This window comes from Frankliniella occidentalis, unplaced genomic scaffold (genome assembly GCF_000697945.3).
Source record: "Frankliniella occidentalis isolate FOCC.00 unplaced genomic scaffold, Focc_3.1 Scaffold24, whole genome shotgun sequence".
Classification (NCBI taxonomy): domain Eukaryota; kingdom Metazoa; phylum Arthropoda; class Insecta; order Thysanoptera; family Thripidae; genus Frankliniella; species Frankliniella occidentalis.
This window is the reverse complement of record NW_026267154.1, coordinates 1537682-1557665: the sequence shown is the minus strand read 5'-3', so window position 1 is coordinate 1557665 and position 19984 is coordinate 1537682. Positions and strand designations below refer to the sequence as shown.

Here is a 19984-nt window from a genome sequence, read left to right as displayed (position 1 = left end):
CACACACACACACACACACACACACACACACACACACACACACACAGACGAGTCATGCCGTTCACGCCACCGTAGCGGTCTGTCGCCTCGCTCGCCACCGGAATACCGCCTCTTCAGCTGCGGCGTCCGGTCCTGTGGCGCCGACGCCGCCGTGTCCCCCTCCCCCCCCCCATCACCACCACCACCCTTGTGGTACCTTTGTCACGCCAAGCGGGTCACGCTCGTGTGGTCCCCGTGCGACCAGACGTGACATGTGACAGGGTGGCGCCGAGCGCTACCTCGCGGTGAACATCGGTCTGTTGTTACACAGAAGCTAATGTGGGGCGCAGTGTTGTACATATCAGCTGATGTGTAGAGCACCCAGTGTATCGCATTTGACACAGTAAACGCCTGTATATGTAAAGCACTTGGTGATAGAGCACCTTGTGATCTATCTCGATTTCCTTACCTGGTTTCCAATAAGAAACTCTCTTGGAGATGGTCAAAGTGAAAGAGACCCGCGTGGGAAACCAAGTAAGGTTTGCACCGTGCATGATCATTCGTGATACCGAAGCCGAAAAATGCGGATACATTCCCTGAATCACGCTGACGCACTGACAGGCTGAAACAACAGGTGGAGAAGCTCCCGACAAAAAAGGGGGAAAATCCTTCCAAATCAAAGAAAAAGACGATTCGCTCTCGCTCCTCGCTCGAAACGGCTTTAAAACGAGACTAAAAAAAAAGAGAAGGTAACCGTCGGAAAGGTGGGCCGGTGACCCCTTCGGTGCACGCCAGACGCGGGGCAGCAGAGTCGAAGCCCTCATCGAGCAATCGAGCACCCAGCTGCAATCTCGCTCTCAAAGTTATAAATCAGAGATCGTATTAAGCTATTTTAAAAATAATGCGAAAAATAGTAGCGAATGAGCGAATCCCATGTGGCATTTTTTCACAGACCTCTCTCTCTCTCAAGTAACTTAACCTTGTTACTGGTCGAGTTAAGATGAAGTGCCGAAGGGAGAAGGCCCACCGGCCCACCTACCACTTGACTACTTGATAATTAGTGTTGCTTTGTATCGAAACCCTCCGGATGTCGCGAAACATACGACGGCGGCGACGGGGTGGGACGGGGGGCATTGTGAACGCAGGCTAGGCAGCAGGGCCCCACAGGACGAAGGGGTCGGCTGATGAGCCAACGCGAGTAGATGCCCTCGTCGTGTGGGTGTTCCGTCACCGCCGACATGCCGCTGGACACAATGCGACGGCGAAGAAGGTACCTCGAGGTACCACGAGGCACCTTCTGTCTCCCACACTGCCGGCAATGCCATTTGCTCTGCAGAAAACAGAGACTACCTAATTTGGGTAGAGTTCCTTTTATCAGTGATTAACGCGGATGAAGCGCATTCATCAGCAGTGATGATAACCGTCAAGGTCCCCCTCAAACAAATGAAGGTCCGCCCGACGGAAGGTTGCGAGGGGGAACGCTGTCGGTCGAAGCCCAGGCCCTTTATTTTTAGGCGCTCGGGGCGGGCCGCCAGCTCCGCACGGCTGTCTGACGGGTTTGCCTACCCATCGCGTTGCAGGCGCTCTGTCACCGCGGTGTCGCCACGGCAAACATCGTTTAGTGTTGTGGAGGGGGGATAAACGGACGTAAATATCCCGTTATTGAAAGATGAAACTAATAGAATAGAGCCCCCCTGGATTTTAAACGCACCCCTGAAGCGGTTTAGCCCGAGGAGCAGTCGATTAATATAAATTTAAGCGTGCCCTATTTTTTCGGTTTCCTCTGGATTTTCTGAAATATTTCGCTGACTTTTTCTGACTATCTGATTATTCATTATGATTATTTCCTGAGTTTTTTTGGAGGGTTCGTTTGCCTTTCCTGCTGTTCGAGCGTCTCCATGAGCAAGAGTGTCCCCTGTAGTTAGAGCGCCTCTTCCAGTTATGCGGGCACCTCCTGGATTTTGAGTGCGCCACCCTATCGTCTCGCGGACACGCTGCCTGCACCACCACTGAGCTGACGACACCAAGGTTTACTCATGGTTCTCATCCCGCTGGTTGTCACTTTCCTCCCTCCCCTTCCCTCCAGGAGTTAGAGCGCCCCCTGAAGTTAGAGTCCCCTGGAGTTAGAGTGCCCCCTGAAGTTTAGAGCGCCACCTGCAGTGCGAGAGCGCTACACCAAGCTCGTCTGATTCCTCTCAGTATCACTTCCCTATAGGCGTCAGAGCGCCCCCCGTGGAGTTAGAGTGCCTCCTCGAGTTACGGGGCGCCTCCCATGGAGTCCGAGGCGCCACCCTCGCCACGCGGACACGCTGCCTGCGCGCGCCACAACACCAAGGCTCGCCTGATTCCCCATCCCGGCGGCGGGTGTCACTTCCCTCGTGTCCGCTCGTGTCCCCGCGGCGGCGTCCGTGGGAGCCGTCCTCGGGCCGGCCTGGGCTCAGACAATGGGCCGTCCACCTCGTCCACCTCAGAGCGTCGGCGCGCCGGACTCGCGCGGACACGTGAACATGAGACCGCAACAGCAGTCCGTTACAGCGGACCGTGCCGACGAAAAAAAAGCAAGAGAGATGAGAAAATGAGGGGGGAAGAAGTGTCAACGCTAACGTGACAGCCGGTTATTTTTATTTTTTGACGCACGGTGGCGTTTAGCTTCTTAATTTCAACCTCTCACGACGAACCCGCGGAGAACCTCTCTAAGACACGTCACAAACAACAGTACACAAGCTGCTGATACCAAACGTAATCATCTGCTACAAAAAAAGAAAAGAAAGAAAAACCACACGGAAAAGAAACAAATAAACGCACTCAGGGAGGAAAGAGGGAGGGGGGCAATGAAGACAACGGAACACCGGCATTAAGCCTCGGGAGCCCGACGCGCACGTCTCTACATCATTCCGCTGCTGGGCACTCAAATCGGTTCAAACAGCACTCGCATGACGTGATCACACAGCGCGCGCGCGCTCACGCACACAGTATGCTGGTTGTTCGACTGGTGTGGACGCCCTTCTCGCCCTGTGCCCCCACTCCGCTCCTTGGCCCGGCATATCACTACAATCAATTCCGCGCACGGGTTTCACTTTGCGTCGGGATTTTAAAGTCCGGAAAATTTTCCCGGGGAGAATTGGAAACTCTTCCAGAAATATATAAAAGCCATTGAATCGGTCAGAATACATTGAAATATTTTTCAGAAAAAATTAGAAAAAAAAAACCTTTTAGGAAGAGATTTAAGAAGAGAATATTGAAAAATTTACCAGAAATTTAACGGAATATTAAAATCTCACAAAGGGGTTTAACGGCAAATTCACGTGACTGAACTGTACTTCTCCGTAAAATCCCAGAGATGATTTTTTAACCACGTGTTGTGAAAAAGGTCCAGAGAGTCCCGCCTCTACGGCGTGAACGAATCCGGGATATGTTCGGAACATCATCTCACAGCATCTCTCCTCCTCATCCCATACATCAAGTGGTTCATCACGCAGATGTGTTGTATGGCCCGCTTGCGGTCCGCCGCCTTGGACCGCCGCCTTGGCCGTCGCGGCGACCCTGGCCGTGACCACGACGTTGCGTCCCTGACCCGACCGCCGCCAGGAGAGGAGAAGGAGCTGCTGGCTGGGTGCGCCGCCGGCGCGCGCGAATTTTGCGGCCGAGCCTCATGTGGGCAATCAGGCCCCCCTCCCTTTTCCTCCAACTAACAGTACGCCCCGGCTGCCAGCAGCCAGCCGCCCGCCCGGGCTGGAGGCGCGGATGGGTATAACTACTTCTCGGTTGGCTTGGTCAGCTCGCCGGCGCACGCAACCGGTCCGCGTCCAGGGTCACGACGACGACGAGGCTCTCGCCCGCCGTGTCACTGTGGCTGCGGTCCGCGGCGGCGGCCCCGGATGTGCGCGAATGTGGACGACGACATCCTGGCCCCAATGTAGGATTATGACGCCCCACCGAAACTTTCTCTCTGCCGAATTGCCCACTATCGGCGCGGGCCGGGCCGGGTCCGGACGGGTCGTTATTCGCACTCGCACTTTGGCGAGTAGTATTGGGCCCGGCGGGGCGGAGGCGCGATTCGGGCCGTGGGTAACTGTACGTCCGCGATGTGGGCCGAGCCCGCCCCCCGCCCTGCCCCGCCCCGCCCCGCCCCGGGCTGATGAGGACTTTCTACGCAGTTTTCGGCGCAACTAACAACACCTTGCGTCTCACGTGATCATCCCGTCCGCACAACCGTATACTTTGATGGAGTACGTCTCCCCGGTCCCAGGTCTGAACCACCCTAGTAACCCCTCGTCCGGTCCCGTCTGTTGCAGATGCTGCTGCGGATGCTGCTCGTGCTGGTGCTGGCGCTGGTGCCGGCGCCGCCGGCGCGCGCCGCGCTCTACCGCTCCACCAGGTCGGACCAGTTCTACTACAACCGCTACGGCGGCGGCTACACGGCGGCCTCCGGCTGGCCCGACGCCGGGGTGGGCGGCGGCGCCCTGGCGCCCAGCTGGGACCGGCCCGCGGGCCCGCCCGGCGCCCTGGGCCCGCCCGGCGCGCCGCCCCCGCCCCCGCCCGGGGACCTGGGCCCGCAGGCCCGGGACGCCGGCTACCGCGGCAACGGCTACGACAACCTCGCGGGCGCCCCCGCACCCGGCGGTTGGGGAGGCCCCCCGGGCGGACCCGCACCGCCACCGAGTAAGTCGACTCGGTGCTCGCCGTCGAGGAGTCCGTCGAGGCCGTGCAGTGACCGTGCTCTCCTTTGCAGGTGCGGCGCGCGCGGGGACCTGGCGCGGCACGGGCGTCTGGGACTACGGCAACGGCGGCCCGCCCGTGGGCGCGTGGACCGGCTCCGGCACCTGGGACGCGGAGCGCGGCCACTTCGTCGGCGACGTCTGGAAGGGCCCGCCACTGGCCGGTGGTGTGGCCGGGCCCCCGGGCGGCGACTACGGGCAGACGTGGACCATGGGCTCGGCGGGCGCTGACTGGAGCCGGCCGCCGTCCGGGTACAACAGCCACGGGTCGCCGCTCGGCCACCAGGGCGGCAGCGCCCCACAGTCCGGCGGCTACACGCCGTGGGCGCCCGCACCCCCGCAGGGCGGCCAGGGCAGCCACGGCGGCCCCGGCCAAGGCTACTACTACTACTACGTGGACAACAACAAGCCCAACCCTGCCTACGGGGGCGGCGGCGGCGGCGGTGGAGGCGGAGGTGGCAGCTGGGGCAGCGGTGGCAACTACGCCTCCGGCTGGAACAACTACGGCTCCTCGAGCAACTACGGCTCCTCCTCCGCCCACGGCACGGCCTGGGACCGCTGGGACCAGCAGGGGTAAGTCTTTGCAGGAGCAGGTCGGCAGCGTCCTGAACATCCCGAGCAATAATGCACTGATGCTGGCTCCATGTCGCAGGGGCTCCGGTGGCAGCGGGTACCGCCCGAGCAGCAGTGGCAGCGGCGGGTACCGTCCTAGCGGCGGCAGCTACTCGTCCAGTGGAGGCAGTTACTCGTCGGGGGGTAGCGGCCACCACTCGGGAGGCAGCAGCTACCCGTCTGGAGGGAGCGGATACCAGTCTGGGGGGAGCGGCTACCAGTCTGGAGGGAGCAGCTACCCGTCCGGGGGGAGCGGCTACCAGTCTGGAGGGAGCAGCTACCAGTCTGGAGGGAGCGGCTACCAGTCTGGAGGGAGCAGCTACCCGTCGAGCGGCAACAAGTACCCATCAAGTGGAAGCAGCTACCCCTCTAGTGGCACCAGTTACCCGCAAGGAGGAAGCAGTTACCCGTCCAGCGGTAGCAGTTATCCTTCGGGAGGCAGCAAGTACCCGTCGGGCGGTAGCAGCTACCCGTCCGGGGGAACTTCTTATCCATCGAGCGGAAGCAAATATCCATCGGGTAGCAGCAGTTACCCCTCTGGAGGATCAAGTTACCCCGCTGGAGGAAGTAGTTATCCCTCTGGAGGATCAAGTTATCCCGCTGGAGGAAGCAGTTATCCCTCTGGAGGATCAAGTTACCCCGCTGGAGGAAGCAGCTACCCTTCTGGAGGAACCAGTTATCCCTCTGGAGGTTCCAGCTACCCATCAGGAGGAAATAGATACCCCACAGGAGGCAGCAGCTACCCTTCCGGAGGGAGCAGTCACCCCAGTTACCCAGTAGGCGGCAGCAGTTACCCTGTCGGAGGAGGTAGTTATCCCGCTGGAGGGACCAGTTATCCGCCAGGTGGAAGCAGTTATCCGGCGGGTGGAAGTGGTTATCCGGCTGGAGGCAGCAGTTACCCCCCAGGAGGGAGCAGTTACCCCTCTGGAGGCAGTAGTTATCCTCCGGGTGGCAGTTGGTCCTCCAGCTCTTACCGTCCGCCGGGCCCTCCAGGCCCCCCGGGAGGAAGCTATCCACCCGCCACCGGCAACCCGAGGTACCCTCCCGCCGGCGCTGGCGGGTACCCACCGGCGGGCGCAGGCTACCAACCCCCGTCCGGCGGCGGCTACTACCCGCCGGGCGGTGGCGCGGGCGGCTACCTGTCGGACAGGCGCGTCTACAACTACAACCCCAACGACGGCTACTCGCGGGCGCCCGTGGGCACGGGCCCATCGCTGCCCCCGGGTCCACCACCGGGGCCTCCGGGGCCTCCGGGACCTCCCGGACCTCCGAACAGGTACCCGGGCGGCGGGCAGGCCACGGCGGGGACGTGGATACTCGTGGCCGGTTCCGGAGGGTATTACCCCGACCAGCGGCCGGGAGGATCGGGAGACTATCCCAGTCAGCCGGCACCTTACCCTGGACCTCAGCCGTCAGGAGGATACCCAGGCAGCCCACCCCCGGGGGGTAACTGGTACCCAGGGTCGGAGCCGGGGCGTTACCCCGACAGGCACCCGGGCGGATACCCGGAGCAGCAGCCTGGCGGTTACCCGGACCGAGGAGGCTACCCTGACCGGGGTGGCTACCCGCAAGGGGGTGGCGACAGGTACCCAAGCGGAGGCGGGGGCGGCGGATACCGAGTGCAAGGTAACTACCATGAAACAGGCTACCCTCCGGCCGACGGGCATGGCTATGGGAACGGAGGCGGTGGCTACGGCGGCGGAGGCAGCGGCGGCCACCATGGCGGCGGCCACCATGGCGGCGGCGGGGGCGGCGGGTACGGCGGCAGCGGGGGTAGCAGCGGAGGTGTCAGCGGGAGCGGCGTCTACTACCTGGACCGCGAGAACCCGCACTACCACCCGCAGACGGGAGGCACAGGTAGGTCCGCAGAGCTTGCGCTCGCTTCTCAGGCGCCTGCGCCGTAGGCAACCCAACCTACTGCACTGGCCGCCTGGCGACCAGCCTGGTGGCCCACCCCTCGATCCACCCCGCGCACCAACGCTAACAAACCAAACCCAGGGTCATTCTTTAAGGGTGGGACACCTTTTCAACTTCTCTTAATGGAAGCTCAGTGTAGAAAATGTGTGTGGTTTGGATGTCATGACAAATGAACCCCCAAGTGGTAACCGGTTGGATAATCTTGTATAATTTATTTATCATGACGTCTACAACAATAAATATACCTAATCTATGGCCCTGGACTGAATGAGAGAGCGGTCAAAAAAGTATCCCACCCTTAGAAAAGGGTGCAATTTGTGTATGAGCCCTAATAAGAGACTCTGGTAACCCCCCCCCCCCCTCCCTCTTTTCACTTGATATCATTTTTTTGCTTTGAGTTTCGGCTCTGCTTCTGTGTATGTATTGTTCTTGTGTGTGTGCCGAGGAGATGCCAGGGGCCACTGATGTGTGTTCACTTGCCTTGCGTGCGTGCATGCGTGCGTGCGTGCGTGCCGGCCTGCATGTGGGGCTGCTCTTGCATATGCATGCATTGGACTGCATGGACGTCGTGTTTTGTGTCTGCAAAATGGATTTAAAAAATAAAAAAAATGAAAATACAAAACGAGGCGCGAGTGGCGTCGTCCGTTCCGCCTGGTCGGCCGTCCGTCCGTCGAGGTGCCCGTCGAGGTAAAGCAGTGGGTGTTATTCATGAGCGTTGGTGGTGCGCTCGCGTGCCTCACGCTCACTGGTGCACGCTCCGCTCAACCTCGCCTCGGGGCGTGACTCGGGGAGGTCCGGACGGTGTCACGCCGGGTGCAGCAGGTGCGCGGCAGGTGCGCGGCAGGTGCGCGACGCGAGCAGTGACCACAGATCGTTTGCCCCAAAGGGATCTACCCTGCCCCTTACGATCCTCTCATCAATCGTCATGGGGTAGCTCCAGGTAGCGGCTCCGGCTCCGGCTCCGGCGGGGGCGGCGGCTCCGGGGGCGGCGGCTCCACCACCTCCAGCACTCCGGGGGGCGGAGGAGGAAGCAGCTTCTTCCAGGTGCGTTCCGATCGGATCTCTGTGCAGTGAGTGAGGAGGGGACACGGGACTATCGACGAGGGAGAGCGCACGGCGGAGGTGTGCAGCCAGGTGACGACAACATGGGGTTTGGGGGGGAAGTCCCACTGGGGGAAGGCGGCCGAACTGGATTCGACATCGCGTTTCTGTCACGTCGAAGTTGTTTCGACCAGCGTTCCTAAGTGGGGCGGGTGGCCCAATGGACAGAAATTTGTGACGTTGACATCAATTTGGCCAGTGGCGTCATATCGATACCATTGTGACCAAATTTCTGTCCCTTTGGGTGCAGCTTCAGCACACCCCAAGTCACCCCCTCTGCTGTGCTGTAGGAGCGGCACTACTAATTCGTCGTCTGTCTGTCTCTTTCTCTCTCAGGGCACCACCAAGTCGTACTTGTACGACCGGAACAAGGACGGCACGCCAAGCGCGACGACGACCAACGGCGCCGAGTCCGAGTCCACGCCGGCCGCCGACACCTCGGAGAGCACCGCGGGCACCAAGCCCGAGTCCAGCAGCAGCACGTCCAGTTAGCCAGGGTGGCTCCAGACGTCGGCGTATCCTATAAATATTCCATCATCGAAATCTTTGGGAACGTAGAATGCTTTTCTTCAGAGATAAACACCGATCCCCAGAAGGGACCCAAAGAACACGACCTTGTGCAAATGTCATCAAATTGAGGTCAATGACCGAAAATTGGGCCGTTTTGAGAGTACCTTGATGGCAATTTCACATCATTTGACAGTCAATCGCATGAAATGTCATCAAGTTTTCATCAAAGCAGGCTTCAAAACTTACCACATCTTGACTTTGACCTCATTTTGATGTCAATCTAACATTCGTGTGTTTGAAAGCTCTCTGAAAGGAAAATTTGTGGAGACAGCCTCCAGAATAAGGTCGAATCAGACACGCAGCTTCTTTGTCTGGGCTCGAGTTCTCCCCTGTTCGTCGCCTGGCCTGTCTCTGCGTCGGCTAGCGAGTACCTCGGCTAAAAAAAAAAGTCTCTTCGAAGAGCAGAACGGTTTGGCAAAACTCACAAAAAGAAAATGATGCTTGTTTGCTGTGTTTGCGCAAAGAGCCTTTGAAATGGCAACGAATGTGTGGTGGGTCCTGATCTCATAAGTTTAAAAAGTAATATTTATTTATGCGTGTAGCTTTTGCCATGTAACTCCTAATAAAATTCTTTGATCAACTTTGACAAGTAGAATAGACGTACAAGTGCAATATTGACATAAGTCATGAAAAATTATGTTAGATAATAAATATTCAATCATAAGGATGAATTAAAAGAATAAAAAGTTATTCATTCAATGTAAAGGATTAAAGCACATTTATTGTCCAAAGTCTGTAATTATAATTTAACAGCAAGTTTCCTGCAAGAACAAAAAAAATCAACAAAAGTCAACGTAAACAATTTGAAACAAGAAGTGCAGTTTCCTGTAAGGCACAAAAAATGGTAGATATTCTAACTTTAGCAGTCAGAAGACTGGCCCTCTAAATCTGACAATTAGTACCAAAAAGGTAAGTGGAGTGAAATGTCTATTCCAAAAGCAAGTCCAATGCTGGCAGTGTGGGAGATAACACAGTGAAATGGGATACACTATTATAAAAAGTGGTGATATAATCAGTCTCAAGCATCAGCATCACTGACTTTCCAATTAATAAGTAATTGATTAATCAACATTGAGTTTAAAACCGACAAAAAATATAGATTACAAATTCAAGTGTATGGTGTGTGTAATTAGGAGCTTAAGAGAGCAACAATCAAAAGAAGAGCTCTTACAATCACTCTTGGCTTGCTTTCCTAAACTGCAATCAAAGCACAGTGCTTACTAAAAATTAATTACCAAAATAGGGTAAAACTTGACTACGTGGCTACTGCAATATGAAATGTACTGGTACAGAATCATTTGATGAGTGCCATATGACAAATACAGGATTTTTCTCCACTAAACTGTAAACACTATCAAGTTACCCAGGGCTTCCAATTCAACTAGGCTAGCAAAAGCTAACATAAATATACATCTTAAAATAATTCTTACACAACTAAGATATTAAGTGCTAGAGCACAAAACATTACCCATTTCCTAGGGTTCAGGTACATAATACAATTGAAAGTGCATGAATAGATTCAGCTAACAGCAGAACTTAAGATTAGTTGCACAGAAGACTGCTTAAAAATCTGACAAGGCTAGAACAATAGGGAATAACTGTTTAATTGATTAATTAAAAAAGAAAGGTTTCTACTCATTGCAAATTCTTAGTTACAAACTGCTGTTCTTAAAGATAATATATCAAAGAAATATACTCCACTAGAACAAAGTTTCCATCATAAGATGTGCACTAATGCACACACTGATCATCTTAACAAATTACAGACCATCAATCTACCATTTGTAATGCTGCAGACATGAGACAAGACACAGTTGGATCAGAAAGTAAAGACTAAATTGAATACAAAGAAAGACTGAAGAGAAGGAAAAAGTAAGGAAAAACTAATTGAACTAGACAACAGACAGAAGACACTAGTAAGTAATAAAAATGCACAAATGCAATAAAAATTTCTCTGAAACAAACTTGACCAAAGTAAAAGGGATGAAATTTGGGGATTTTCAACAAATTGTTTTAAAAGGGGAAAGGGAGGGGAGGGTGTAAATGAAAGCTTCAAAATCTGCAGTGTAAACAAAACATTGACTTGCAATATTACAATTGACAAATATGAACCTGTCATGCTAGATGATCAAGGTTTATCCACCCAAATTTATAAGCGTATCAACATACTGACGTCACAGCAAGAGTAAAATAAAAAATCAAAAAAACCCTCACTTAAGAATGTGCTACCAGTAACTATTTCTTGCCATATCTGACATTATTTATTCTTCTTGGTGGGTTCCATTGTAAACAGGTGGGGTCTACAGTCAAACGAGGTCTCTTGAAATGGGACGATTTGATGTGTTCCTCGACTAGCTTAGGTGTAACACATATTACATGTTGTCCTTTCCAATACTTAACCATGTTCATTGATTGTAAGGTAGATATTATATCAGTTTGAGCAAAACTTGTCATTTCACTGAAAAGAGGAAAAATCAAATATGATAAGTGATGCAGTAACAAGTATCAGTGAAAACAATTACATTTGCTACACAGATTCATACCTCAGATCCTTAATTGACAAGGTGCCTCGAAAATCTCGCAGGATTTCAAGCAATACCCAAGACCAGAAACTGCGATAACTGAGCTTTCCCAGATCAGAGAGAGGCTTTTCTGGACTACCAACAACACCTTCGTGTTTGCTCAGTTCATAACTAAAAGCTATGAGCAATTTACCGTAACCTTGCCTTTGGTATGGAGGTAGTGTAAGAATGCATGCCACATTATTACCATCGGGCGACTCCTTTTCCTATAGCATAAGGTTGAGGTGTTACTAGTACCATTATGTCATTTAAACAATAACTTAAACCAATTTCTTATGTTTGTTTACCTTGGAGAAATAGCCAACAAGGTGAGAGCCATGCTTATCAATATCACACAAAATGTAGAACAGAAAAGGTTCTACATCAAAGTATAATGTTTTGTGGTCAAGGAATAATTTGGCCAACAGACACAAGCTTTGACAATATACTTTAAACTGGCTACCATCTGTTTCCCAAATAGATAAAGTTCCTTTGCGGTAAATTTCTTTTCCTGGAGGTTGCCTTGCAGTACATTCACTCTGCTTTAAAAGAAGAGATTTAGGAAAAATTGAAGAGAAATTTTAAAAATATAACTAATATTTTCAAAATAAGCATTTATCTTACCATGTGATACCTCATATCGATACCATTGTGACCAAATTTCTGTCCCTTTGGGTGCAGCTTCAGCACACCCCAAGTCACCCCCTCTGCTGTGCTGTAGGAGCGGCACTACTAATTCGTCGTCTGTCTGTCTCTTTCTCTCTCAGGGCACCACCAAGTCGTACTTGTACGACCGGAACAAGGACGGCACGCCAAGCGCGACGACGACCAACGGCGCCGAGTCCGAGTCCACGCCGGCCGCCGACACCTCGGAGAGCACCGCGGGCACCAAGCCCGAGTCCAGCAGCAGCACGTCCAGTTAGCCAGGGTGGCTCCAGACGTCGGCGTATCCTATAAATATTCCATCATCGAAATCTTTGGGAACGTAGAATGCTTTTCTTCAGAGATAAACACCGATCCCCAGAAGGGACCCAAAGAACACGACCTTGTGCAAATGTCATCAAATTGAGGTCAATGACCGAAAATTGGGCCGTTTTGAGAGTACCTTGATGGCAATTTCACATCATTTGACAGTCAATCGCATGAAATGTCATCAAGTTTTCATCAAAGCAGGCTTCAAAACTTACCACATCTTGACTTTGACCTCATTTTGATGTCAATCTAACATTCGTGTGTTTGAAAGCTCTCTGAAAGGAAAATTTGTGGAGACAGCCTCCAGAATAAGGTCGAATCAGACACGCAGCTTCTTTGTCTGGGCTCGAGTTCTCCCCTGTTCGTCGCCTGGCCTGTCTCTGCGTCGGCTAGCGAGTACCTCGGCTAAAAAAAAAAGTCTCTTCGAAGAGCAGAACGGTTTGGCAAAACTCACAAAAAGAAAATGATGCTTGTTTGCTGTGTTTGCGCAAAGAGCCTTTGAAATGGCAACGAATGTGTGGTGGGTCCTGATCTCATAAGTTTAAAAAGTAATATTTATTTATGCGTGTAGCTTTTGCCATGTAACTCCTAATAAAATTCTTTGATCAACTTTGACAAGTAGAATAGACGTACAAGTGCAATATTGACATAAGTCATGAAAAATTATGTTAGATAATAAATATTCAATCATAAGGATGAATTAAAAGAATAAAAAGTTATTCATTCAATGTAAAGGATTAAAGCACATTTATTGTCCAAAGTCTGTAATTATAATTTAACAGCAAGTTTCCTGCAAGAACAAAAAAAATCAACAAAAGTCAACGTAAACAATTTGAAACAAGAAGTGCAGTTTCCTGTAAGGCACAAAAAATGGTAGATATTCTAACTTTAGCAGTCAGAAGACTGGCCCTCTAAATCTGACAATTAGTACCAAAAAGGTAAGTGGAGTGAAATGTCTATTCCAAAAGCAAGTCCAATGCTGGCAGTGTGGGAGATAACACAGTGAAATGGGATACACTATTATAAAAAGTGGTGATATAATCAGTCTCAAGCATCAGCATCACTGACTTTCCAATTAATAAGTAATTGATTAATCAACATTGAGTTTAAAACCGACAAAAAATATAGATTACAAATTCAAGTGTATGGTGTGTGTAATTAGGAGCTTAAGAGAGCAACAATCAAAAGAAGAGCTCTTACAATCACTCTTGGCTTGCTTTCCTAAACTGCAATCAAAGCACAGTGCTTACTAAAAATTAATTACCAAAATAGGGTAAAACTTGACTACGTGGCTACTGCAATATGAAATGTACTGGTACAGAATCATTTGATGAGTGCCATATGACAAATACAGGATTTTTCTCCACTAAACTGTAAACACTATCAAGTTACCCAGGGCTTCCAATTCAACTAGGCTAGCAAAAGCTAACATAAATATACATCTTAAAATAATTCTTACACAACTAAGATATTAAGTGCTAGAGCACAAAACATTACCCATTTCCTAGGGTTCAGGTACATAATACAATTGAAAGTGCATGAATAGATTCAGCTAACAGCAGAACTTAAGATTAGTTGCACAGAAGACTGCTTAAAAATCTGACAAGGCTAGAACAATAGGGAATAACTGTTTAATTGATTAATTAAAAAAGAAAGGTTTCTACTCATTGCAAATTCTTAGTTACAAACTGCTGTTCTTAAAGATAATATATCAAAGAAATATACTCCACTAGAACAAAGTTTCCATCATAAGATGTGCACTAATGCACACACTGATCATCTTAACAAATTACAGACCATCAATCTACCATTTGTAATGCTGCAGACATGAGACAAGACACAGTTGGATCAGAAAGTAAAGACTAAATTGAATACAAAGAAAGACTGAAGAGAAGGAAAAAGTAAGGAAAAACTAATTGAACTAGACAACAGACAGAAGACACTAGTAAGTAATAAAAATGCACAAATGCAATAAAAATTTCTCTGAAACAAACTTGACCAAAGTAAAAGGGATGAAATTTGGGGATTTTCAACAAATTGTTTTAAAAGGGGAAAGGGAGGGGAGGGTGTAAATGAAAGCTTCAAAATCTGCAGTGTAAACAAAACATTGACTTGCAATATTACAATTGACAAATATGAACCTGTCATGCTAGATGATCAAGGTTTATCCACCCAAATTTATAAGCGTATCAACATACTGACGTCACAGCAAGAGTAAAATAAAAAATCAAAAAAACCCTCACTTAAGAATGTGCTACCAGTAACTATTTCTTGCCATATCTGACATTATTTATTCTTCTTGGTGGGTTCCATTGTAAACAGGTGGGGTCTACAGTCAAACGAGGTCTCTTGAAATGGGACGATTTGATGTGTTCCTCGACTAGCTTAGGTGTAACACATATTACATGTTGTCCTTTCCAATACTTAACCATGTTCATTGATTGTAAGGTAGATATTATATCAGTTTGAGCAAAACTTGTCATTTCACTGAAAAGAGGAAAAATCAAATATGATAAGTGATGCAGTAACAAGTATCAGTGAAAACAATTACATTTGCTACACAGATTCATACCTCAGATCCTTAATTGACAAGGTGCCTCGAAAATCTCGCAGGATTTCAAGCAATACCCAAGACCAGAAACTGCGATAACTGAGCTTTCCCAGATCAGAGAGAGGCTTTTCTGGACTACCAACAACACCTTCGTGTTTGCTCAGTTCATAACTAAAAGCTATGAGCAATTTACCGTAACCTTGCCTTTGGTATGGAGGTAGTGTAAGAATGCATGCCACATTATTACCATCGGGCGACTCCTTTTCCTATAGCATAAGGTTGAGGTGTTACTAGTACCATTATGTCATTTAAACAATAACTTAAACCAATTTCTTATGTTTGTTTACCTTGGAGAAATAGCCAACAAGGTGAGAGCCATGCTTATCAATATCACACAAAATGTAGAACAGAAAAGGTTCTACATCAAAGTATAATGTTTTGTGGTCAAGGAATAATTTGGCCAACAGACACAAGCTTTGACAATATACTTTAAACTGGCTACCATCTGTTTCCCAAATAGATAAAGTTCCTTTGCGGTAAATTTCTTTTCCTGGAGGTTGCCTTGCAGTACATTCACTCTGCTTTAAAAGAAGAGATTTAGGAAAAATTGAAGAGAAATTTTAAAAATATAACTAATATTTTCAAAATAAGCATTTATCTTACCATGTGATACCTGTAGGTTTTTTCAAGCCTCATGTATTTTAAACAGTATTCGCAAATCCATAGCTTTGGCTGCTTCCCATATTCATCCGGGTAAGGGCTGAAATACCAAGTGTCAATTTCATACCGCCCAATTTGAATACGATCAATGTATTTAACTTTTGTTATTGCTTCATGTTCTTTTTCTAAGGCGGCTGTTGTTGGATCCATCTCAGCGTACGTCTAAAAATTCAATGGTAAAGAAAAAGTGATAGTAGGCTTGACTTGCACAGGAGAGGTGGAGGCAACACCATGTTCACAAATAAAACCTTTTGAATGTGGTTAATTTCATCATGGCGTCTCTTCTGGTTTCTTGTGATTTTTCGGTCTGACTGATCCGCAAATAAATCACCTGTTCTCTGGTCATTCTTCCACTGGTGGTCTGACATGTTAAAGCGAGAGAGCATGATCCTGCAACACACAATAGTCAAGGGGAAATGTCAGTATGAGATGATATGCATTCAGAATTGCCAAGAGCACAAAATTAAGGGGGAAGGGCGAAATGACCCACCGATCCCGAGGTATCCATTCATCAAGTCTTCTATTATAACCTTCGTAATGTACGTAGTAGTCATATTGGTTTTCTTGTTCATTGAAGCGAGATTGAATGATTTCAGCGGGATCTGAAACATGAAGGAGAGAGGGAGTTAGGACAAAATCTGCTTCACCTTGAAACACGACCCTGTTCGTGCGACGATGCTAGGTACAGGGTGTTTTCAACACAAGCATAGGGAAACATAACCTCCAAATTGACCAAACAAGCAGTGAACCCGGCGATAAACTAAACAAAGACGGAAATACAAGTGTCCGCTGCCAACATGGTACGACGACCGATAGTCGCTGCTTCGTACTGGCGACCAGCTCGCGTTCGCTGTCACGAAAGTGAAACGCAGTGGACGGTCCTTAAGAGGGGTACCTTAATTGTGACTTAACATTAAGCGCATACTACAGTTCAGCGTCTCCGGTCCTCTTAAAATCCCACCGCTCTCTAGCCAGTGTCCGGGCTCCAGTTACGACGGAAGATTCGACGGACATGCGCTGATGCAATCCCAGTCGACATGATGCAACGCTTGTCCCTCTCCGAGACGCCGACGCCGTGGTCCGGCACGCCGCGCCGCGGCGGCGGCGTCGGGACGCCCAACCCTTCCCTGCCCAACCACTGGCGCCACCCCCTGCCCGGGACACTCACGCCATGTGTCGTCCCCTCTGCGGACGAGGTAGTGCTCGCCGATGTCCAGGGGCTGCTCGTCGAGCGAGTCCCCGTCCTCGCCGTCCAGGGTCTTGCCGTCGGACGACGCACTCTCGGATTTCTTCTCGACCTTGGACACCATGGCTTCGACCGGCGGGCACCGCTGGAGCGCGAGCGAAGTGAGTGAGACGATTCGCGGTCGCAGTCCGGCACGGCAGGTTTCTCACCGCGCCGACAGCCGACACCACACTGAAGCTGAAGCTGAAGAAGGGAAGGAAGGGGAGGAAAAGAAGAATGGGACAGATCGAAAGGGAAAGGGGGTGGGGGGAGCGGATGTGAGCGGAGTAATCTGACTGGTGTATTTCGCATATCCATACTTGCCGAGGAAAAGAATGCTTATGACGGTGAGTGATAAAGCGCGTATACTCAAAAACGGCACAAGAGCGCTTTGAAACATTTTGATAATAAAATAAAGCGGAGGGAACTTGTTGAAACTACACTTGACTAATTCAAATCTTCCGAAAGTGCAATTTCCCATCCGCTGCTCGAAACCTCACTCGATCCCGTTTCCCTTCCCTTCCCTTCACTTCCCTTGCGCTTCTGCTACAAAAAGCAAGTAGGACCCCACATCACAAATTGTGTTTGTCAACGCAGAAAATTTAAGTTTCTGAACGTTTTAGACAACTCTAGGTACTGTAAATTGATGTAAGAGCATATTTTTTGTAATTTCTGTTAGTTTCCTAATTGTTAATTTTCTTTCTTTGTCGCAGACTACTGTTTCTTCCTAGATAAGAAGACAGTTGGTCTTTGGGAGCCGGTTTGAAATCTCCCCTTTCCACTGTTGCTTCTAACACTCACACTGTGTAGGGTACCTCACCATGGCACTTGCGATATCACAAGAAAGCTTCGATCAGGTAGTTCGCGAGAATGTGGAAGACTTGGATATGGCATTGGAGGAGGCTGCTGAAGATGCTATACAGCAATTCAAAGCACAGGTTAGTTTACTTATTTTTTTGACAGCTTCAGACGGGCTAACAAAATTTCTCATTTAAAATAAAAACTACTCCAATTGTATCCAGGGTGTTGATCTTGGAAACATCATTACAAACCCAATCATGAGGAAAGAAGCTGAAGAGGAACTTCGTAGCTGTCTTACACGCTTGGCAGATATTAAAAGCGGGGACCTCAAAGAACATGATTTTGAATCCGATCTTCAGATTATCAGGAAGTGGTGTGACAAAGGCATCCAGTTTAGGTATGACGTTTACACTTTTTTCGTCATTCTCCATTTCGCTCATTGTTTTGTTTTTGTGTGTCATCCATGTGCCGGTTTGTTCTACAGGCTTCTTGCAGGCAGTTTGGGAGCTTATAGTATTTTGATCAACATTCTCAACCAATTCCTTGATGTTGATCAGAAAAATCTACTAATCTTAAAGACTCTTAATTCACTTATGACAGGTAAATACCACCCTTTCGAGCCCACTTTCAAAGTAAATTACTGTTATGAAGTGAATATTTTACACTTTGCCCTCTCTTTGGTCAATTTTAGGCTATCCTGATCTGTTAGATGATGTCGGAGTTGAGTCATTGATATCCATTATTTCAACTTCAAAAACTGTGGCCACTCTTGCAGCAGCATTACAGTTCATGCAAACATGCTGCCTTAAACATGAAAAAAACAGACAAGTTTGTTAATTTCTTCTATTTTTCTTGTGTGTTAAGGCAGGAACATGGAATAGATATATTTTTTAATTTTCATATTTCAGAGATTTGCAAACAAAGAAATCCATGACATAATCTCTTCTCTCTTGGCTCATCCAAATTGCTCTGATTTTCTTGTTGAAATTTGTGACGTGATAAAAGCTCTAACTCTGGATGACGATATTCGAGAGCAAATAAGCAGGGCCCATGAGCATGCACGATTAATGGCCGTTAAAAACCTGTGCACTTTGTGTGAGTTATTGGGCAGTAAGTATCAATCCAGTAACACTTGTAATGATATAGGGTAGTTCCCGCTTATGCACCTGATCCTGATAATAGCCTATGTGTTACTTGAGGTTTATATTTTAACTATTTATCTATCTTTAGAGCATAAGAATGATACGGACATTGTTCCCCACATACTTGGAGCCTTATCAGCAATCGTTGTCCGAAATGAATTTTGTGAAAAAGTTGATGAAGCTGGGGGTATTATTCATATATTAGATATTCTAGCCTCCCATCCTGATATAGAGGTTTGTTGTTTTAGATTTAAAAACCAATAACTTGTTAATGCCTTACTCTGTTATTTTGGACTAAACCTCATTCTATCCCTGAACAGAGAGTGAATTCTCAGTGCTTACGAATGATAAAAGTTTTGGCAGGGAATGACGACGTTAAGTCTCATCTCATGCACTCTGGAGCATCACCCCTGTTGCTAGCAGCTATGTCTCGTCACAAGGTACTCCATTGAAAAATCCATTATTTCTTGATTCAATAAAAAGGACAAATTCAGGCAACAGTTTTTAACCCCTCCCTTATAAATGTTTGACTTTTTCAGGGAAGCAGTCTTATTTCATCAGCAGGCTGTAGCTGCATTGCTGCTCTGGCACTGAGGAGTCCAGAAAACGCTCAGATCTTAGTGGACAATGGGGCTGCTGATGCTCTAGTTGATGCATTAAAAATTCATAAAAATGGCAATATTCAGGTATGTATTTCATTTCTTGTTTCTCATTTTCAACTTTATGCTCTATTCTAAATTTGAGACTGTTTCTTCAGAGAGTGGCTTGCCTTGCAATCCGAAACCTGGTATCCCGCAACAAACAACTTTGCAAAATCTTCATATCCTTGGGTGTTGAAGATTTACTGAATTCAGTAGACAAATCAGCCTGCTGGGATGAAGCCAAAGCTGCTTTGAGAGATTTGGGCTGTACCGTGAAGCTTGATGAGCCATTCACGGGGAAAGGCATAAAACTCAAGAACTGAGATACCTCTGTGAAAAATGACTTGTGCATCACAATATTTCACATTTCCAGAAGGCAGAATATAAGGAAGAAGAATAGTACCTATTTACTTTTTTTTCACATCTTTATTTACAAAATGTTGCCCCTATTAACAATGAATGCATTTTTTGTTG

At 48.7% G+C, this 19984-nt stretch overlaps 3 protein-coding genes across 9 annotated transcripts in view; 2 read left to right on the top strand and 1 right to left on the bottom strand.

The window, feature by feature from the left end:
* The window catches only part of LOC113211703 (uncharacterized PE-PGRS family protein PE_PGRS54-like), a 12438-nt gene extending 2836 nt beyond the window's left edge, over window positions 1-9602 (top strand). Inside the window, exons 2-6 of the mRNA XM_052265107.1 lie at window positions 4275-4641; window positions 4712-5270; window positions 5350-7166; window positions 8161-8270; window positions 8664-9602. Coding sequence (XP_052121067.1) covers window positions 4275-4641; window positions 4712-5270; window positions 5350-7166; window positions 8161-8270; window positions 8664-8819 — 3009 coding nt within the window. The 3' untranslated portion in view covers window positions 8820-9602. The remainder of the gene's footprint in view (window positions 1-4274; window positions 4642-4711; window positions 5271-5349; window positions 7167-8160; window positions 8271-8663) is intronic.
* Window positions 9599-17139, bottom strand: LOC113211696 (histone acetyltransferase KAT8-like). Of its 6 annotated transcripts, none has more exons than XM_052265176.1 (7): window positions 16870-17139; window positions 16192-16303; window positions 15950-16091; window positions 15645-15863; window positions 15329-15562; window positions 15003-15247; window positions 9599-11355 (listed from the first exon to the last, which is right to left on the bottom strand). In XM_052265176.1, the coding sequence occupies exons 1-7, from the start codon at window positions 17009-17011 to the stop codon at window positions 11133-11135; spliced, it is 1317 nt and encodes a 438-aa protein (XP_052121136.1). In that variant the 5' UTR covers window positions 17012-17139; the 3' UTR covers window positions 9599-11132. The 6 variants fall into 6 exon arrangements, with proteins under 6 accessions (XP_052121136.1, XP_052121135.1, XP_026285940.1 ...); XM_052265175.1 differs by lacking the exon at window positions 15003-15247 and adding an exon at window positions 11441-11685; XM_026430155.2 differs by lacking the exons at window positions 15003-15247; window positions 15329-15562 and adding exons at window positions 11441-11685; window positions 11767-12000.
* A 203-nt stretch (window positions 17140-17342) lies between these two features.
* On the top strand, window positions 17343-19983 carry LOC113211695 (armadillo repeat-containing protein 6 homolog). 2 transcript variants are annotated; one of them, XM_052265173.1, is made up of 10 exons: window positions 17343-17559; window positions 17737-17864; window positions 17949-18124; window positions 18212-18327; window positions 18419-18555; window positions 18636-18837; window positions 18958-19103; window positions 19190-19309; window positions 19409-19555; window positions 19627-19983. In XM_052265173.1, exons 2-10 carry the CDS (start codon window positions 17748-17750, stop codon window positions 19831-19833), a joined length of 1368 nt encoding a protein of 455 aa, XP_052121133.1. In that variant the 5' UTR covers window positions 17343-17559; window positions 17737-17747; the 3' UTR covers window positions 19834-19983. The 2 variants fall into 2 exon arrangements, with proteins under 2 accessions (XP_052121133.1, XP_026285939.1); XM_026430154.2 differs by having other exon boundaries at window positions 17346-17559; window positions 17640-17864.
* The last annotated feature ends 1 nt before the right edge of the window (window position 19984 follows it).